Source organism: Symphalangus syndactylus, chromosome 14 (assembly GCF_028878055.3).
Source record: "Symphalangus syndactylus isolate Jambi chromosome 14, NHGRI_mSymSyn1-v2.1_pri, whole genome shotgun sequence".
NCBI classification, from domain to species: domain Eukaryota; kingdom Metazoa; phylum Chordata; class Mammalia; order Primates; family Hylobatidae; genus Symphalangus; species Symphalangus syndactylus.
Genome location: NC_072436.2, coordinates 9,394,063 through 9,414,920, shown reverse-complemented (window position 1 = coordinate 9,414,920; position 20,858 = coordinate 9,394,063). Strand labels below are relative to the sequence as shown.

General features: G+C 56.0%; 1 protein-coding gene across 6 annotated transcripts in view; it reads left to right on the top strand.

Moving 5' to 3' along the window:
- The first annotated feature begins 572 nt into the window (after positions 1-572).
- The window catches only part of MGAT5B (alpha-1,6-mannosylglycoprotein 6-beta-N-acetylglucosaminyltransferase B), an 82,944-nt gene continuing 62,658 nt past the window's right edge, over positions 573-20,858 (top strand). For 3 of the 6 annotated variants that reach the window (XM_055242121.2, XM_055242117.2, XM_055242118.2), the window contains exons 1-3: positions 574-1,281; positions 5,113-5,225; positions 14,398-14,545. In XM_055242121.2, coding sequence (XP_055098096.1) covers positions 1,214-1,281; positions 5,113-5,225; positions 14,398-14,545 — 329 coding nt within the window. In that variant the 5' untranslated portion in view covers positions 574-1,213. Of the gene's footprint in view, positions 1,282-5,011; positions 5,226-14,397; positions 14,546-20,858 lie in introns of those variants that run through there. The other 3 variants (XM_055242115.2, XM_055242120.2, XM_055242116.2) reach the window with 3 other exon arrangements.

The window sequence follows — 20,858 nt, the reverse complement described above, 5'->3', positions numbered from 1 at the left end:
GACGACATGAGATCCTACATGCTTTAGGGTTGCAAGGGGCCTTGGTGAGCTTCTGGTCACTATCATTTCATAGTGGAGACTCTGAGACGTGCACACTTGATCGCCCACTGGCTAGTGGAGGATTTGGGGCTAGAACTCAGTACGCCCCTGCGCCTGGCTCTGTGAGCGGGCCCCAGCACCACAGGCCGAGTTTATACTCAGATCAGTAAGCAAAGAGGAGCCACGGGAGTTTCTGACCAGGGAGGGGCAGAAGATGGGCGTGTGTTGCCAAGTGAAATCGTAGGAAGCGGCTGGTGAGGAAGTCCATAGAGGCACCTGACAGAAGAGAAGGGCCTTCGCTGGGTGCGCATCTCTTCTGTGCTCTGCGGGAGCCAAAGCAGCTGTCGGCCTTCGGGGCTGGTGGCGCGCTGGGAAGCTGCTTGGCTCAGGGGAAGGAGCAGGGGCCCCCGCCCGCCCGTCCCCGAAGCTGGTCCTCGGCGTCCCAGCCCCGCACGGCCCCGGGCAGGGCGCACAGCGGGGCTGCGGCCACGAGGTGGCGCCGGCGCGCCTTGGAAGGGCAGCTGCCGCTCCCGGGCCGCCCCAGCGCCGCTCGGCCGCCTCCTCCGAGAAACAATGCGGCGCCTCCGGGCGTAGCGCCGCGCGGGGCCGGACGCCGGACACCAGAGCGCGGGCGGCGGAGCGAGCTGGCGGGAGAGCGCGCGGCGGGCGCGGGTTGCCCTCGTCGAGAGCTATGGGCGCGGCGCGGCTCGGGGCCGAGGATCGGCGCGGCCCGGAGGCGCTGGGGACAGGGGCGCGGGCCCGGGGCCGCCTTTAGCCGGCACCGAGGGCGCGGGGCCGGGGATGAGGGCGCCCGCCGCGGGGAGCCCGTCTGCGCGCCGCGGCACCGTCCCGCCCAGCGAGCGAGCCCGAGCAGGCAGACGCGCGGCCGGCGGTCTGGGGGCGCGCCGCCTCCCGGTCCCCAAGATGTGAAGCGGGGAGGGCGGAGACGCAGAGACGGCCCGGCCGGGCGCCCTCACCGCCCTCCGGCAGCCGCGCCGCTCCCTCCGCTGCCCTCCCAGGCCTGAGCAGCGAGGCCACCGGGCCGCGCGCCCCCAGCTTCGCTTGGACGCGGCTTCGGCCCGCAGAGGATTCGTGGCCCGGACGCGGGGAGAGCTGGGCCCAGGACGGTGCGTCCGGCCTCGCCCGCGGCAGCTCGCACCAACAAGTTTGAACAATGATCACCGTCAATCCCGATGGGAAGATAATGGTCAGAAGATGCCTGGTCACCCTGAGACCCTTTCGGTAAAGTTCCCTCCTGGTTGGTTTTTTCCCCAGGGGGGCGCCGGGTGGAGGTGGGCGAGGTCGGTTCCTGCGAGCGTTCAAGTCCAGGTGGCAGAGGGGGCGGTTCGAGCTTCAACCCCTGGTGATGACCAGTGGGGCTGGGCTGGGGAAACGGATGGCGTTGGGGTTTGGGGTGCGGATGGGGAGGGGTGTGTTATTCGGGGACCTGTCCCGAGTTGGGCAGGGTTGGAGAGGACTCGGGGTGCAGAGGTAAGAATGGGGGGCAGAAAACCCCCAGGTGGTGGTCCTGGGCCCAGAAAGTCGCCCCAGCCTGCGCGCCCCTTCCTAGCCCCTCAGGGTCCTTCCTCACCCCGCGGACGGTCCCATCCGGGTGGCAAAGTTAGTGTGCGGCGCCTGGGAGCTCCCCCTCCGGTCCTTCCCGTCCCCCCCGTCTGCCCCTAGGTCGGCTACCCCCCAACCCCTCCGCCTGTGCCACCCTCTCCCCCGCCTTTGGTGGCACTGCTCTCCTCTCCGCGGGGCTCGGGCCTGGCTCCGACGAGAGGGTCCCGAGATTAGAGCGAGGACCCGCTCATCCCGGGATTCGCCCCCGATCGCAGGCGTCGGAGAGGCGGGGGCAGGGGCGGTGCTGCGGGGCTACGGGGCGGCTGGAGCCGAGGCTGCGGCGGAGCGTGGCGGGCGGGCGGTGGCGAAGGCGACGTGCTTCGGGCGGCCAACACCTGGGGGCCCAGGCCAGGCAGGGCTGGGGCCGTGCGGGACTCACTGGACCCAGCCAGGGGCCCCCAGGGCCCAGCGGTGCCGGGGCAGCCCCCTCTCCTCCCAGGCATCCGCGGAGCCGGCCTGCAGCGGGGCGGGGAGGGGGCGCTGCCCGGTGGACGCCCGGCGGGGCCCGAGTGTCACCCCCTGGGTAGCTGGGCAGCGAGGAAGCTGGGGGAGTGACCGCCCCGGCGCAGGGGCCGGACTCGGGACGTTGCCACAGGTGGGCTCCGGGCGCGGGACGGAGCCTGAGAAGGCGGAGCTTGCAGGGACCCTGAACCCTTGTTCTCCAGGTCTCTGCGGGAGCCCCGGTCCCTCCCAGCCCCACTGTGGTCCCTCCCAGCCCCACTGTGGTCCCTCTGTTGGCTCCAGACGCGGATGGGGGCGGGGAGACGGTGGCTCACCTGGAGCCCGCCTCCCAGCACACCAGTCCTGTCTGCTGGGCCGGGGAGGCAGCCCCAGGGGACGGCAGGGGTCAAGCTGGACCGCTGCGGTCTGGGGGTCCAGGAGGCCCGGAGAGCTGGTGCAGGCGGTGGGCGGTGATGAGGGGGCATCGGGAGCCCATGAGAAGCAGGGCGGGAAGCGGGCATCTCTGGAAAGGGCCTTGATCCTCCAGGGAAGCCCTTGAATCCCTGGCCTGACTGGGAACGCTGGAGGGTCCTCGCCCCTTCTCTTCCGACCCCATCCCGGTGCCGCCCTCCGGGCCGCTGGGTGTTTCCTGGCGCGATTGGAAGCAGCCGCGAGACCCCAGCACCACGGACAGTGCTCGCGCCCCAGGGCTGCTTCCCTGTCTGGTCCTGTCCTGGTTTTCTTTCAGGCCCTTATCTGAAGGCAGGATTGGGGGTAGAGGTGCATGGGTCACCAAAGTTGTGTAGCTTCACCCCAGGGTCTTCCTGGGCTGCCCGGAGACCCGCAGCCATCAGTGAGTCCCTTCAGTTAAGGTGGGGGGCAGGCTCCAATCACAGCACCCCAGGTTATTCATCCTCAAAGGCAGGCTTGGGGTCCTGTTCTCTCTGGTTTTCCCAGGGCTGCTGGCAGGGTCTTTATTCCATAGTGCCCCTGGAATGTTGCTTGAGTGGATACATGGATGGCTGAAACCATTTTAACTTGAATCCACTCCAAACGGCCCCCAGCTGCCTTGGGGGACATTGAACCCCAGGATGGGGGTCTGGCAGAGGGAGATGCAGATGAGGTGTGTTAGGGGGCTTCAGGTTCTGGGCTGAAGGGGGTAGACACCTTTCTCATAGCAGCGTTGTTGGATCCCGGCAGGCAGCCCAGGTCCCCAGCTCTAAATACAACTCCTTCACTCCCCTGGCCTCTTCCCCAGGGACTAGAGACGTGAGTGGGGGAGTCCGTCCTTGTCCTCAGACTGGGAGGACAAATAGCTGATTTCCCCTGGGATCTCCTTGAGCATGGGACAGCACCTCTCCTGTGCCATGGCCGTGGCTGTTGTCTCCAGAGCCACCTGACTTCCTCCGAGGGACCCCAAGATCTGAGCCCCACCCCCAGGCTTAGTGGAATTCTGTGAGGCATCCCTCTGCGCTGAGGGAAGTGTCCCTTGCATGGTGTCGCCTACTGAATCATGTCTCCTGTCCTTCCTGTTGGGGGTGTGGTCTTTGAGTCTCTCCTTGGGGAAGCTCCCAAGCCCCTCTCTGCTTTGGGGTTCTCCTCCTCCCTGCCCAAATCTCTAACAGCTTCCTTTAAATATGGGCTGGGAATTTTGTTGTGCTTATTTTCTTCTGCAATTATGTGTTTTCTTTAATGGACCAAATTTTAATTAAATACTGCTCTGCCAGTTTCAAATAATGAAGATTAAAATGCATAAAGCAAGTCTTGCATAAAGACACAAACAAGCATGGAACTTGAGGGCGGGGAGTGGAGGGGCAAGGCCCTGAGGTCTCTGGCGTGACTTGTGGGACTCTCTCCAGGGAGCCTGACTCCGCACAAGATGGGGTTCCTCACCCTGATCTGGGGTTGGTGGGAGGGCGCCCCTCAGCTCTACCAGTTCATCAAGTCCTCTGATAGGTTCAAGGTCCCAGAAGAGTCCTAAGGCTGTGCTGGTGAGCTCAGCTCTCCTGTCTGGGGCCTAGGATTGATGAGGGAAGCAGCAGGACCCTGGGTCTGGACTTGAGGGAGGAAGGGTTCTGTGCCTTCTTCCCTGCTGTCCCCCTGGGGTTACCCCAGAGCCTGGCTCTTGGTGGATAATCAATAACTACGTGTTGAAGGCAGGAACAGGGGTCCTGTTCTGGCCAGCCCTCCCTCCCATCCAGTGTGACAGCACACACACCTATATGACACCCCTTGCACAGGTATGAGGACACCCTGGCCAGTCCGTGGTGCGGGCTGATGACCCTGGGCATGCCTGCCTAGGGGAGATGTGTGTTGGGGGGAGCCTGGGCATGGGCCGTGTGGCCCTGTCCTGGACATCTTACCATCTAGTGGTGGATGTGGATGGGGGTGTTCAAACAAGCTCATGACTGCTGCAGCAAGGCCTCTGCACACCGCACCAAGGGTGGCCTGAGTGATTGATGGGGTCCAGGTGGGCTTTGTCTGGACCAATTCCTTGCCCTCTGGCTGGCCTCGGGCCCTGCTGTGTCCATCACTGGTTCTCAAACTTCAGCATGCAGTGGAATCTTCAGGAGACTGCTGAAACAGCTTGCTTGCTCCACCGCAGAGTATCTGATTCAGTAATTTGGGGTCTGGGCCTGGCATTGGCATTTCTAAGGAGTCTCAGGTGATGCTGTCTGCTGGTCTGGGGACCGCACTTTGAGAACAGCAGCTGTTAATGAACCAGCTCTGCCTGGAGGCTAGAGCCCGCCTGCCTCATGCCTAAGTGTGCGTCATTCTGCCTTGTGGTTTTTCGTGTGGCTGGGGGCCAGCGTCTCGTAGTTGAGCTCTCTTTATTCTATAGTGGGGGAGCCCTCCTGGGCCTGGAGCTCAGCCCCCATCCTTTCATTCTCCCTTGCTTCCTTCAGTCATGCACTCATTCTTAAAGCATTTGTGCAGCCGGTGCTTGGTGGAGCGCCAGGGCACGATGGCCCTTCCTGCCCTCCTGACCCGCCTCCTTCCTCTCCGCAGGCTTTTTGTCCTGGGCATCGGCTTCTTCACTCTCTGCTTCCTGATGACGTCTCTGGGTGGCCAGTTCTCGGCCCGGCGCCTGGGGGACTCGCCATTCACCATCCGCACAGAAGGTACCTTGGTGGGGCAAGGGGAGTGTGAGATGAGTGAGGGTGTTTGTGGGTCAAAGAGGAAGTGCCTCTGAGCCTAGGCCTGTACCTGGCTTTCTGGCCGCCCTGTAGGTGGATGTGAGTGGAGGGGGCCTGGGCTTGGGCTGTATGACCCTCCATGCACTTTGGCTCTGGTCTGGCTGCGGTCATCAGGTTTCCTCTGGCCTGGATTCTCAGGCCAGACTAGGGCCTTTAAGCCAGAGTTTTCCAGGCCTCAGAAGAGGCTCCCAGTGTTGCTTCTTTAGTTGGGTGTCAGCGGTGAGAAGGCTCTGGATATGACACCTGTCTCCTTGAGGCACACATTTCCTTGCCTTTGGCCCAGGCTGTGGCCACGTGGGAACAGGCCTGGCCATGGCCTTAAATGTCTTATCTCTGAGCTCCTGGGACACAGCTCCCTCCCAGGCCCCATCACTCCTTGCCCGCCCGATATTTGCAAGGCAGTGGAATGGAGATCAGAGCATGGGCTTTGAGGGTCTGGTGGGTCTGGGCTTGCGTCCTGGTCATCACCTACCAGCTGTGTGCCTTTGGCCGAGTCACCTGGCTTCCCTACAGAGAAGGACAGCAGTGACCTTCTGCAGAGGTTGGATTGAAGGGGCTCACACGTGGACATTACCCAGCATGGTTGGTGCCACGTGGCACAAGAGTGACCAACTGGGAGCCCTCCTCCTGAAGCTGGGCCCAGCCCCACCTCATCTCACCTAAGGAGGGGTGGGGGTCAGAACTGAGTCCTGCCCACTGTATCATGGGGGTTCTTTTGGTCACTGGTCAAAAGGAGGGACATGGGTTAGTGGGGAAACTGAGGCAAGTAGGTTTCTGGAACTGTTCGAGGGCTGTCTCTGTGAGATTCCCCTACCCCTCTGGGGAAGTCTCTCCTTGAAGTCCACCTTCTTGAACTTGCAGGGCTTGGCTATCTGGCTCCCCTGTTCTCAGCGATGAATATTGTAGACATCCCAAGTTAAATAGGTTGTCATCTGGGTGGGAGCTGAGGGGCTCTTATTATGCCATCTGTCATCTCATCATTAGATTCCTTCCTCTGGTTTCACATGCACTTCTTTAAACTCGCAAAAGCTCTCAGAAGGAATCTCACACTTATTAGTCATTCAAGCCTGAGTGTAAGTTAATTTATCCCGTCTCTGACTCGCAGAGATTCCTCAATCTCTGAGCCTCCAAATTTTCCTCTGGTAAATGGGGATGGTAATACCCACTTCCCAGGCTCGTCGCGAGGCTGTGCTAAGATAAAGCACGGGAAGGGGCCTCAGCAGCATCTGTCAAACGGCGAGCACTCCATCAATACTTAATGGATGTGTCGAGTCTGAAATGGGGGCACTGCAGCAAAGCGTGTTTATGAAAGAGGACCAAGGAGGTGCTGGAATGTCTATGTGGGAGAGGCTGAGGATTGAGGTGGGTGGGGTGGGAGGGGGCAGTCATGAAGGTGCACCGGAAGGGTGGCTTCGGGGAGGGCTGGTGAGAAAAGTGGTGCATGGGAAGATAGGGTGTAGACAGAGATTCATAAACTACTTGGCTGCCACCCCTGGAAAGGAGGTGTGCCTATCTGGGTGGGCTGCTACAGAGGCCTTGAGGAAGCTGAACCTCCAGAAAGGTCAGGGGTGTAAGAGGTGGGAATTAAGGATGGGGGAGAGGAGGGGTTTTTGGCCGGGCTCTGGTTTTTATGCCTGTCTCCCTAAGGGGGTTGGAGAGTCAAAGTAACTCACCTCCCCCATGGCTCTAGCCTCATCTGGGCAGGATCAGGCTCAGTGCCCCAGAGTGCAAGGGGTATAGGAGCCCTGCTGTGCTCCGTGCTGTGCAGTTTTGCCTGGGTGTGGGGGTGGGGGTCCAACCCCAGCTGCAGGTCTGGGTCTAAAGATGGATGGAACCACACAGGGGAGAGCACTTGCCCAAGGTCATACAATCGGACTAGAGGTGTGTGTGCATGTGTGTGTGCGTGTGCATGTGCATGTGTGTGTGTGCATGTGCATGTGTGTGCATTTGTGTATACATGTGCATGTGTGTGTGCGTGTGCATGTGCATGTGTGTGCATTTGTGTGTACGTGTGCATGTGTGTGTGCGTGTGCATGGGCTTAAACTTTTAGTGGGGTATAATATACACAAATGAACAATCCATGCAACTAACAACCCAGAGCAAGGAACAGAACGTGATCAGTCCCCAAGTGTCCCCATGCCACTTCATAGTCATTACTCACCCAAGGATAGTCATGACCTGACCTCTGATCACATAGAAGCGTTCTGCCTGTTTTTTGGACTTTATGAACATGGAATCATTTCGGGAGTTGATATGGTTTGGCTGTATCCCCATCCAAATCTCATCTTGAATTGTAGTTCCCATAATCTCCACCTCTTGTGGGGTGGACTCCGTGGGAGGTAATTGAATCATGGGGGTGGTTTACCTTCGTGCTGTTCTTGTGATAGTCAGTGAGTTCCCACAAGATCTGATGGTTTTATAAGGGTCTTTTTCCCTTTTGCTCGGTACTTCCCCTTCCTGCTGCCACGTGAAGAAGGACATGTTTGCTTCCCCTTCCACCATGATTGTAAGTTTCCTGAGGTCTCCCCAGCCATACTGGACTCTGAGTCAATTAATCCTTTTTCCTCTATAAATTACCCAGTCTCGGGTATGTCTTTAGTAGCAACGCTGAGAATGAATTAATACAGGAGTAGTCTTTTGTGTGTGTCTTTTCTGTCAATAGTACATGTGTGAGACTCACTATCTTGTATGTGGTTGTAGTCACTTGCATTTTTTTTTTTTTTTTTGCTGTGTAGCCTTCCATTGTGTGAGTACACCACCATTTTTTTTTTTTTTTTTTGAGACGGAGTCTCGCTCTGTCGCCCAGGCTGGAGTGCACTGGCGCAATCTCGGCTCACTGCAAGCTCCGCCTCCCGGGTTCACGCCATTCTCCTGCCTCAGCCTCTCAGAGTAGCTGGGACTACAGGTGCCCGCCACCACACCCGGCTAATTTTTTTGTATATTTAGTGGAGACGGGGTTTCACCGTGGTCTCGATCTCCTAACCTCGGGATCCGCCCGCCTCGGCCTCCCAAAGGGCCGGGATTACAAGCATGAGCCACCGCGCCTGACCTACACCACCATATTTTTATCCATCCGACCATTGGTGGGCATTTGGTTGTTTCTGGTTTTGGGCTTTTGCGAACAGTGCTGCTATGAATATTTTAGTGCACATCTTTTGGTAAACATATGTAGGCATTTCTGTTGGGTATACCTAGGAGTGGAGATTCTACGTGTTGTAACATTAGTTCTCAGACCAAGTTTATCCAAGCCAGTCTTTTCACATTTCCCAGGCCTCAGAAGCTGAGTGCCTGGAATACAGAACTGAAGTCCGGGAGAAGGAGGAGACAGACAAGAAAAGGGCCGCTGAGAACCCAGGAGAGCTGACCCTGGTTCACTTTAGATCCTGATTCGCATCATCCTCCATGATTTCTTTCATACCCTTGGATCAAGCTAATTTGCTTGGGCAGACCCAAGGCAGGGACTCAGGCCGGGAAAGCAGCGTGCAGTGTGGGTTTAACATCCTGATCCTGCAAGAGAAGCCCCTCAAACTACATCCCCACACAGTGCCTGGGGCAGCCCTGCAGAAGACCTAGGAGGTGCCAGCATTTCCACCTAGGAGATGCCTGAGGGAAGGATTAGGGCTTCACGGGAGGTGCTTGGCAAATTGCTTGGCTGAATCAGGACTGGGGAGGAATCTTGGAAGTCCTGGGCCAGGGTTGGGTTGTTGGATAATGCACATTTTGTTACCCAAAAGAAATCTGCGGAGTCTGGACAACCCCAGAGCAGAATCAGGAGAAGGAAACCCTCTAAGGCCCTGCTATTTAGAAAAAAAAAAAAAAAATTGCATTGTCAACAAAACAATCTGCATACAAATGGGAAAAACAATCTCTCCCACCCTATAAAACCGGTGACAGAAGCGGGGTCCCACATGGACTGTGGCTGCGAAGGGAGAGGGAGGAGACGTTCTCGAAAAGAAGAGGAGGGCGTCATTCAGCCTCTTGTGGACTGTGGTCTATGTGTGAGGCCTCCAAATTCTCTTCTGTGCCTGTTTATACTTCCTGATAAACCGCATACTTTGGGGATGAAATGTGACTGACATCTCATTCTGTATTCTGCACACTCATCTTAAAGATTCAAGAGAGGAGGCTGCATGGGGAATCATGATCCGGAGGAGATCTGACTTCATTCCCTCTTACTGCATTTGGGCTGGGCCTGGGCTCTGGGGAGGGCTTTCCGGCATTGCCCCCTCCCAGGCAGCTCTGCCCCACTTCCTACCCCAGGCCCTCCTCCTGTCTCCTGCCCTTCCAACCCTTCTCTCCTAGGCCTCCTTCCCCATGTGGCTGCAGATAGGGCTGTGAGGCTGTTTCCTGCCCTCTGACTTGTCTTGAAGAAGTAATGGTAGGAGGCTGGGTGTGGTGGCTCATGCCTGTAATCCCAACACTTTGGGAGGCCGAGGCAGGTGGATCACCTGAGGTCAGGAGTGGGAAGTCCTGGGCCAGGTTTGTGTTGTTGGATAACGCACATTTTGTTCATTATCCAGGCTGGAGTTCGAGACCAGCCTGGCCAACATGGTGAAACCCCGTCTCTACTAAAAATACAAAAATTAGCAGGATGTGGTGGCACATGCTGTAATCCCAGCTCCTCAGGAGGCTGAGGCGGGAGAATTGCTTGAACCCGGGAGGAGGAGGTTGCAGTGAACTGAGATTGCACCACTACTGCACTCCAGCCTGGGTAACAGAGCAAGACTCCATCTCAGGTTTAAAAAAAAAAAAAAAAAAAAAAAAAAAGTAGTGATAGAAGGCTGTCTTTTGGGAGGGGTCTGTCGGCTGAAGGTCCATGGCACAGCTGCATGTGTCTACTGGGCCCTGCCAGACCTCCCAGGCCTCCACCAGGAATTGAACCTGAGGAAGGCTCCCTGGCTCCGTGGATGGCCCTGGCTCTGGCCCTTGGTACTAAGGCGCCCTGGGGCTCTTCTCTCAGGCTTGATGGATGGGGGACTGGGGCCCAGAGGTCTGAGGAAGAGTCTAGTGTGGCCTCCCACGGCCTGTCCTTGTCTTCTCTGCTGCCCGGAGCCCAGAGCTCCCATGGCCTCAGCTGGTTTCTGCGGTGAGCAAGTACAGAGAGACAAATGTGTGCATTTCTCCAGCTGCACAAACACCCAGCCACAGCTCCCTTCTCAGTGCCAGGGAGGTCTCTGCTTTCTGGGGAGATGGGGGCTCGTTCAATTTCCAATGGTAAAGGGTGGGGATGGGGACAAGAAAAGGGGCACGAAGGAGGATGAGAGAGACAGAGACAAAGAGCGTCTGGGGAGGGGACAGGGCCTCCGTGGGTAATAAACACACCCCGTCTGTGAATGAGAGGATCTATTTGTATCTCCCAGCGTCCCAGCTTTCCTTATTTATATGGAAATATGGAGGGAACATGTGCCTGTTCTGAGATGTATCACTGGGGCCTCACATTAAATATATTTCAATTTAGCTGACGCCAAGAGTGGTGAAGTGACCCTGGGGAAGTGATGTCAGCTTGTTCTGCCGACAGTCCTGGGGCCAGTGGTGGCTTTTAGGGGAGTAGGTCACTGGGGGAGGGTCGGCGTGACCTGCTTACTTCCTGGGTACCCACCCCCTGCCTTGTCTTTGGGCATTTCCAGAGCAGAAAATGTGCCTGGTACCCCCAGGGCTCATTGGGAAGGGGTGTAGGGGCTGTCTCCCCAGGTCTCAGGGGTTTCTGGAGTTCCATGCCATCTGCAGGAGATGGGAGCAGCTCCCGAGCCCCTGGCACTGGCGGGTGGGACTCTTACTGCCTTGGTCCAGTCTGATGGGGTGGGGCTTGAAGAACTACAGAAGGGAGATCTGGCTCCGCTGGCATGGTCATCGTGAAACCCAGGCTACAATGACCCATGCCTCTGTATGTCCTCAGGGTTTTTGTTTGTTTGAGAGAGGGTCTCGCTCTGTTGCCCAGGCTGGAGTGCATTGGTGCAATCATGGCTCACTGCAGCCTCAATCTCATGGGCTCCAGGGATCCTCCCACCTCAGCCCTGAAAGTAGCTGGGATTACAGGCACCTCATAGTTTTTGGCTCATCATCTGTTTTTCAGCCTGCGCAATGGGACTGGGAGCGTGGGGTGTGGGTGGGGAGCTGTGACCGTGAGGTTTCTGGGAGGTGCTCAGGTGATGGGCAGGGGCAGAGGAAGCTTGGGGCGGGCTTGGAGAGTGGGACCGGTAGTGCAGCAGGCAGGGTGCCAGGCCTGAGGCGCTCCAGGGAACACAGCGTCACCCCAAAAGCCACGCTGTGGGCTCAGCACCACTGGGGTGCTGCGTCTGCAGGAACGAGCTGCTGACCAGGCTCTGTGGTCAGTCAGGCCTGAGTGCTCTGGCCACGGCACCGCTACGGTGTCCTAGCTGTGGGCTGTTAATTCCTTTTCTCATCTCAGTCCTTTGGGGAAGGGACTACTCCAGCCCGAGCTATGAGTGACAGCCCACCAGGGCTGCCCAGTGAGGCCAGGCAGGCTGTGCACTGCACGACTCTGTGACACCCTTTAGGCGGCCACGATACCAGTGGTGTCCTGTGGAGTTGCAGAAAGCAGTGGCCAGGCAGGTCATCTGATGCCTCCAGTTTTTTTAGCTGAAATGATGGGAATCTCTTCATTTACTCTGTGCTACAAGCACTGGTTGCAAGCTCGGTATTGAATTTGGATAATGGGCTTGGGCAGGCATCTCTGAAATGAGAGTGATCTGAAAAGGTAAACCGTTGCCCCCGACTCTGGGAAGCTGAAAGAGAGAGGGAGCCATCTATATCCTGTTTTCATCCCACTCCTTTGGAGAAGGACTGCTCCAGCCCAAGCTATGAGCGATGGCTCACCAGGGCTGCCCAGATTAACCGATTGAGTGTGTGAGTGCGTGGGGAGGGCCTGAGAGGCTGGAGAGACCTGAGTTAGGGTCATTTAACGCTAGTATGAAATTTCCCGGTCCCAGCTGAGTTTTTGAAAATCCACTCTGTTTTCTGTAGAGGGACTTGTGGGGAGGTCCTTTGCTCCTTCAGCTCTTGGGGTGGGGGGAAATATGTCCATTTTCTCCAATACCCGACCCCATCTGTGAGCCTTCCTGGGCATCTCTGCCTCTCTCTCCTCCTTTTCTTCTGCCCCCCACATCCCCCCTGCTCCCATTCGTGCCTGTTCTTCAGAGCCAGGGGCCCTGGGTCTTTAAGGAAATCGCAGCTTCTCCTGTTTTGCAGCCCTAGCCTGGCTGGCATTTCCAAGGTGTGTGAGTGGTCCCTCCCCAGCTCCTGTGGCCTCCCTTCTGACCTCAGGCAGGTTCACCTGGCAGGGGAGCCCAGCCAGGGGGTGACTTATATCAGGGTGGGAGCGCAGCAGCAGTGGCTGGGCCGGCCGGAGCCACGAAAGAAAGGGCAGAAGCAAAACAGAGGTGTGAGAACAGCCCCGGTGATGCAGAGGCCGCCGGCTGCCCCTGCTCCGCCCAGCGCCTCTGGCTCCCTCTCTCCTCTCCCTGTTCTGCCTCTTCTCAGTGGCCTCTCTCTTGTCACCTTCCTGGTCCTGTGGTCTGCAGATGGAGCCTGTTATTCTTGCCTTGAGACGGGGATGCTGAAGCTCAGAGCTATTCAATGACTGGCCCGGTCACGTGGGGGTCAGCGGGCAGAGGCCCCAGTCCCCTTACTCCTCCCCAGGTGGGGAGACTGCAGTGTGTTCTACACGGTCTCGGGGCTCCCCAGCAGGGCTGAGCTTGGGCGCCCGGATGGTAACATTCTCAGCAGTGCAGCTTTCCACAGCTTCCCCAGCTTCCCCGTCTCTCTTCTTCACTCTCCTGCTGGGGTTTCCATTAGCTCCGGGTTAAACTACTCACCCTCAAACCCTTGCCCCAGGCTCTGCTTCTGGGGAGCCCAACCCACAGCATCCTCCACTGGGCCCCTGGACTGGCTGCCTGGGAGCGTCAAAGGTTCGTGTCCCCAGGTGACTTGGCTCATTTTGGGGGAGTGATTTCAAGCCTGACCCATAGGGGTTTGGGAGGAGCTGAGTTGGGGATTTTAGTGCCTGGAGCCCAGCACCCTATGGACTGTGTGGAGGGACAATGTGAAGCCTTCAGATTTAATTAAAAAGGAAGGCGAGAACTCGCTCCTGCACACCTGGCACGTGCAGCGCTAATGATTGGCAATGATTAGAAAGGCAGCCGTGGAGGATTGCAGGCTGGCTAACGGGATCTTGGTCGAAGTGCCTCGTTTTCATTTAATTTTCTTCTTCACAAGGTCTCCCCTGCCCAGGCTGGGAGCAGAGGGAAGAGCAGCCGCCTCAGCCCCAGGGAACCTGCCCTTGTCAGTTGATCTTTGGGAACCCAAAGACCAGCTTGAGGTTCAGAACACATGCATTATGGTTTCCAACAGGAGGGTCCAGGGAAGAGGGATGGGGAAGAGATGGAGTTAGGGCCCAGAGGCTGGGCGGGAGAAGGAGGACTGGGGAAGCGACAGGGCCCTGGGCCCCTGAACACAGGCTCCCAACTTCCCTGCATGTCTGGATCCATGGGGAGCAAGAAAAGTACAGATTCCTGGGCCTCGGGCCCTAGAGAGTTGTATGGGCAAATCTAGACCAAGGCCCAGAAATCTGAATTTTAACAGCCTGGCCAGAAGATTCAGATGCTGCTGGGTGATTGGCCACACTTGTAGGAACCCTGATCTAGAAGTCCTGCCTGGAGCTTACCGTTTGGGGGCTCTGGGACTTCTGTCCCAGTGCTGGGCCTTTCCTGCCATCTCACGGACATGAGGGTTGTTGGGCCCCAGAGCACCTCAAAGGTTACATCTAAAGCTCCATTTTACAGTTGACACAATGGAGGCCCAGAGGGCTTAGGAACTGATCCCAACGTCACACGGCTGGTGGAGAGCAGGGCTGCCCAGGGCTCTGCACTCCACCACGATGCTGTTCTCTGCACCACAAAGCAATGCAGCAAAGGGGTCAGGAGTGCTTGGGAAGATGGGGCTGAGGCTGGGGTCTGGTGTTGGTGCTGGGGGACTTCGGGGCCAGCTTTGAGCTGCCCCAGCCCAGACACCAGGTGGCTTCAGGTGGCCTCCAGGCTGCTCGGGCCTCCCCTAACCATACCCACGCTCTGCCCGCAGTGATGGGGGGCCCCGAGTCCCGCGGCGTCCTGCGCAAGATGAGCGACCTGCTGGAGCTGATGGTGAAGCGTATGGACGCGCTGGCCAGGCTGGAGAACGGCAGTGAGCTGCACCGGGCCGGTGGCGACCTGCACTTTCCCGCAGACAGGTGAGGGGACGCGGGGAGGAGGCACATGGAGCAGGGGAGCGGTGGCACCTGCCACTCCGTCCGGGGTGCTGTCATCTCCTTTTGTGAATCTGGAGAAGATTTGGACCACGCAGTAATACAGCCCAGAGTGCATTTCTACCACCCAAATGTAACAACTGTTAACATTTTGTTGCATTTGTGGCCTGTTTTCCTCTTTAAATAAAACGTCACAGATGAAAATTGAAGGGCCCTTTAGTGATTTCTCCCTAGAGACAAGTGCCTCCCTGAATTTGCTGTTTTTCCAGTCCATTCCAAGCACATTTGCACATATTTAACACACACACATTATAAATGCATAGTGTGTGATTTTAACAAATTCCACGTAAGTGGCATCTCACAGTACATATTCCACTGCCTTCATCTCATGGTACATATTCCACTGCCTTCATCTCACAGTACATATTCCACTGCCTTCATCTCACAGTACATATTCCACTGCCTTTTTTTTTTTTTTTGAGACGGAGTCTCACTCTGTCACCCAGGCTGGAGTGCAATGGCACGGTCTCAGCTCACTGCAACCTCTGTCTCCCAGGTTCAAGCGATTCTCCTGCCCCAGCCTCCTGAGTAGCTGGGACTACAGGCACATGCCACCATACCTTGGTAATTTTTGTGTTTTTAGAAGAGACAGGGTTTTACTATGTTGTCCAGGCTCGTCTCAAACTCCTAACCTTGTGATCTGCCCGCTTTGGCCTCCCAAAGTGCTGGGATTACATTTACTGCCTTAAAATTTTTTTTTTTTTAATTTTTTTTGAGACAGTCTTACTCTCGGCTGGAGTGAAGTGGCATGATCTTGGCTCACTGCATCCTCCATCTCTTGGGTTCAAGCGATTCTCCCGCCTTAGCCTCCAGAATAGCTGGGACTAAAGGTGCATGCCATCAAACCTGGCTAATTTTTGTGTTTTTAGTAGAGACAGAGTTTTACTTGCTGGCCAGGCTGGTCTCCAACTGCTGACCTCGTGATCCGCCCGCTTCAGCCTCCCAAAGTGCTGGGATTACATCTATTGCCTTTTAAATTAAAAAAAAAAAAAATTTTTTTTTGAGACAGTCCTACTCTGGGCTAGAGTGAAGTGGCATGATCTTGGCTCTCTGCAACCTCTGCCTCCCAAGTTCAAGTGATTGTCGTGCCTCAGCCTCCTGAGTAGCTGGGATTACAGGAGTGCACCACCATGCCAGTTAATTTTTCTGTTCTTTTTAGTAGAGATGGGGTTTCACCATGTTGGCCAAGCTGGTCTTGAACTCCTGACCTCAGGTGATCCAACTGTCTCAGCCACCCAAAGTGCTGGGATTATAGGCATGAGCCACCCGGCCTTTTTTCAAACATTTTTTCATGATGATTTTGAACTCTGTGTTGAGGGGCATGTGTGGATACTATGTACCCCTGGCCATTTTTGCCAAGTAGAACTTTCTGGCTTATTTCTTCTAAATATTCCCCTGCTTCCGCCAGGATGTCTGAGAGCCCAGAGTCTGTGCTGCTATCCTACAAGCCCCAGGGACACATGAGGTGTGACATCCAAATCATGTGTCCTAGGTATATAAGGCATCTCCTGGACCTCAGAGAACAGGAGTGCGGGAGGTCAGGCTGTCCCGACTGGCCCCTAGAGGTGGATGTGGAAGGAGGGGCTTTGGCCCCACCCTATTCCAGGGAGACGAGCTCCACTTTCCCTCTTTTATATGTTGGGGTTCTTTATGAAATTGATTTGCTAAATGTATTCTAGCTGCTAAAAATTAAGCTTGAAACGCGCTTTTAGACAATTTGCAGAAAAGCTATTTCCCAGCCAGCGTGTGTGATGGAAAAGCCAAAGCTCTAGGCATTTCTAAAGTACGGAGTTGGGTGAAACAGAAGAAAATGATGACCCACAGGAGGTCACTGTGCCCGTGGGAGGGTTGGAGGGACACCTGCCTGAGTCAGGCCTGAAACACAGTGTGCCCGTGTAGACTGGTGTGGGATCCTTTGCCATGTAGCCTGCTGGTGCTGGGCTGCTGGCCATGGGGCCAACCTCTAACTGGCCTTGACAATTAAGTGAACGTCCTGGATGCCTGGTCGGCCAGCCTGGTGTGAGCATCGTTACCCTCATATTAGCTGACACTTACTCAAAGCACACTAAGCACCTGGCATGGTTCTTCCTGCATAAGCTTAAGATAGGTAAGATAAGATAGATCTTACCTATCTCACAACCATCTTATGGTTTAATCTTTAAAGATTTAATTAAATCTTTACTCTCTCAGAGGAGGAAACTTTAATCTCCCAGAGGAAGAAACTGAGGCACAGAGAAACTCACCCAAAGTTGCACAGCTGTAAGAGGCTGGACTTGGCTTTGGGTTCAGGCTGACTGGCTCCACAGCCCACATTTCTAAGCACTGTGCTCTTGATGATTCATTAAATATGTGGTTATATGTGGTTTGGTTTTTGTCCCTTTCTAAGAGGTTTTATTTATTTATTTATTTATTTTGAGATGGAGTCTTGCTCTGTTGCCCAGGCTGGAGACCAGCAGTGGCGCGGTCTCGGCTCACTGCAACCTCTGCCTCCCGGGTTCAAGCAATTCTTCTGCCTCAGCCTCCTGAGTAGCTGGGATTACAGGTGCGTGTGCCTCCATGCCCAGCTAATTTTTGTTTTTTGTTGTTTTTTTTTTTTGAGACGAAGTCTCGCACTGTTGCCCAGGCTGGAGTGCAGTGGCATGATCTCGGCTTACTGCAACCTCTGCCTCCCGGGTTCAAGCAATTCTTCTGCCTCAGTCTCCCGAGTAGCTGGGATTACAGGCACATGCCACCATGCCCAGCTAATTCTTGTATCTTTAGTAGAGACTGGGTTTCACCATGTTGGCCAGGATGGTCTTGATCTCCTGACCTCGTGATCCACCTGCCTTGGCTTCCCAAAGTGCTGGGATTACAGGCGTGAGCCACTGTGCCTGGCCTACTGGATTTATTTTTTAAAAAGATCATTCTGATTGCTGTGTGAAAACTGGATGAACAGGGTGGCAGGAGGGGAAGCAGTAAGGCCGTGGTAGAGATGGGAAGTGCTGGCAAAGGGATCTGAGCTTCCTTGGAAATCCTCCTGAGGCATGAGGCCATCTTCCTCTCTGTGTGCACGGATCCTTCTTCTCTGACACTGTCTGTGTGCCCTCGGATCTAGCCCCTGCACCCCAGCTCCATCTTTCTCCCTCAGATCCAGTCCTTTGCCCCTCTTTCATTCTTTCTGCTTTCCTGTCTGCCCCCAGCTGTGCCTCTCATGCAGCCTCTGTCCAAAGGCCTGTTCCCCAGGTCAGGAGCAGGCCTTGTTGGTCTCTGTTGAGGATATTGCTGTAGGCAGCAGAGCCGAGGGTCCAGTGGATCCCTGGACTCCAGGTCTGACTTCTTGGGCTGGGGGTGGCACTGCTGGCACATCCAGTGTTTCTCTGATTTTCTTCCGGTCCTGGCCTGTGCCTCCCTCCCCTGCCCTGCCCTTTGTCTCCTCCTGGGGAAGGAGTGAACTTGTAGGTGGAGGGGGAACATGCGCCACCTCCCAGCTCCCTCCTGGGAAATAGCAACCATCCATCATGACCAGCAGAGCCCATCACACCCACAGGCAGAGCCATCAATTTCAGGGACACTGTGGTTGCTGGTTTCAGGGAGAGAAATGGTGGGTGTGTCCTGGGCCTGTGAAAGCCGCCTGCTCACAGGCTCCCGTGCACAAACACTCCTGCCCCCTCCCCACCCTGAACCTGACTCCAGGTTAACCAACCTGCAGCTAGACCGGCAAGAATCCAGCAGGAGTGCCTGCTGCTGCATTTCCAGAAAACTCTCAGGTGCCTGCACTTGGATTCCCCACTTAGAAATTTCCTGTGGCTTAAAAAAACACGTCCCCTGTTCTTCCTCAGCCCTTTTGGAAGCTTCTGGGCTGCTGCCTTCCACTCATGGCTGGTGTATCCTCAGGGAAAGTAAATTTGCAATTTTAGCCTAGGAAAACATAATTAGAGAGGCAGATTTGCTGCAAATGGCATCGTATTATGTATTCTAAAGCCAAATAGTAATGATCTTTGAATTTTCCATAAGGCCATAAAACCACCGAAATTTGAGGCTGTCTGGATTGAAGAGGTCAGTCCGTATTTGTTGAATGCCTAGTGTGTGCAGAGTCTGGGCTGGAGGTTTGAGAGCAGGTGGAGGGGACACAAAAAAGATGGAATTCCACTGCATGTCCGGTGCCCAGCCTGGCCGGTGGCCCCTGGGAGTGGGGCAGACCTGGGCGGCCTTGGGCTCTGCGAGCCTCAGGTTCTTCACGTGCGTGTTAGAGATGATGCTGATGGGAGGCCTGGGCCCTGTGCTTGGCGCTCAGAAGAATAGTTTGTCTCCTTTCCTTTCCTTGTACCGTGAGGGTCCAGAGAAGGGGGTGACCCAGCCACTCTGTGGGAGGCTTAGAATCACCAAGTCCCCATGGCACAGGAGAGTTTGGGATAGCCTTGAAGGAGGGACATTTTGACTGGGGAGACAGCCAGCACTCTGGACAGTGGGAAGGAGCAGATGGCCCTGCAGACCCAGAGGTGGCTGAGCCCGAGGGAGGTGGACCAGGGAGGAGGGGCCACCTGAGAGCACTGTGGCTGGAGGACCTGGGGAGTGAGGGGCAGTGGTGGGCTTGAACCCTGAACTTTGATGGCTCTAAAAACCGCCTCCAGGCCGGGTGTGGTGGCTCATGCCTGTAATCCCAGCACTTTGGGTGGCCAAGGTGGTTGGATCACTTGAGGTCAGGAGTTCGAGACCAGCCTGGCCAACATGATGAAACCCCGTCTCTACTAAAAATACAAAAATCAGCCAGGCGTGGTGGCACATGCCTGTAGTCTCAGCTACTTGGGAGGCTAAGGCAGGAGAATCGCTTGAAGCTGAGAGGCGGAAGCTGCAGTGAGCCAAGATCGCACCATTGCACTCCAGCCTGGGTGACAGAGTGAGAGTCTGTCTCACAAAACAAAAAGCAAAAAACAAAAAAACACCGTTGTCCTCTAGACTCCCCAGTTTATGTCTTAAGCTGGGGCTGTAGCCCTGGATGCCGCTGCTCTCAGAGTAGGCACCTGCCAACCCACCTGGGTGTCCTGGGAACGCTCAGACGTGGGGTCTCCTGGTTGCACCCAGGGCCCCCTTCTCTCCCAGCCCCCATCTCAGGCTGTATCAGTGCCATTATTGTCACGGCTCGGACCCCAACCTTGCAGTCACCCCTGACTCTTCTCTGTCATACACTTGCCCTGTCCCTCAGCAAATTCTCCCACCTTCAGAATATGCCTTAGAAGCCCACCTCTTCTCACCCCACCGACTGATCCCAACCAGTGTTCCAACTCAGCAGCCACTGGGGTCTTTCTTTCCCTCCCTCCCTCCCTTCCTTCCTTCCTTCCTTTCTTTCTTTCTTTCTTTTTTTTTTTTTTTTTTTTTTAACAGAATCTTGCTCTGTCGCCCAGGCTGGAGTGCAGTGGCATGACCTAGACTCACTGCCCCCTCTGCCTCCAGGGTTCAAGCAATTCTCCTGCCTCAGCCTCCCAAGTAGCTGGGATTACAGGCGTGCACCACCATGCCCGGCTAATTTTTTTTGTATTTTTAGTAGAGACGGGGTTTTTCCATGTTGCCCAGGCTGGTCTCGAACTCCTGACCTCATGTGGTCTGCCCTCTTTGGCCTCCCAAAGTGCTGGGATTGCAGGTATTAGCCACCGTGTCTGGCCCAGGTGGGTCTTTCTAAGTCATCAATAAGTCCAGCTCCCTCCTGTACTCCCCACTCCCTCATGGCCCCCCAGCTCACTCAAGTAAGAGCCTAGGTCCTTCCACTGGCCCCACCATGCCTGGCCCCATGTCCCTCTGGCTCCTCCTGCTGGTTCTGCCACTGTCCCTGGATCACAGTGATCTCAGACTTTGCTTCCCCGAGCAGGTGGTAATGACACCACACACAGCCCAACCCCAGCTCTGCTCCTTTTAACAGGGGGAGTGCATGTGTGCATGGGTGTATTTATGTATTTATTTTTTTGTTTGGGAGAGAGGAGTCCTCTCTGCTCTCACTTGGGGAGGGGGCCTCCCCAGCATCTGGTGGGGCTCTGGATGGGGCCGAGGAGGAGCTGAAGCAGAAGAGAGCAGTGCGAATGCAAGCCAGGCTGGATGCTGGGGTGGGGGCTCCATGTCCCGTGTGGCGTGTGTGAAAGAGACAGGCGGACACAGAGACACAGCGACAGAGAGGATCCGTCTCCCCGGCTCCGGCGTCGTGTTTCCAGCCGTGTGCACTCAGGTCTCCCGGTATGCGTGTCTGTAGGCACCTGTGTATGTGAGTCTC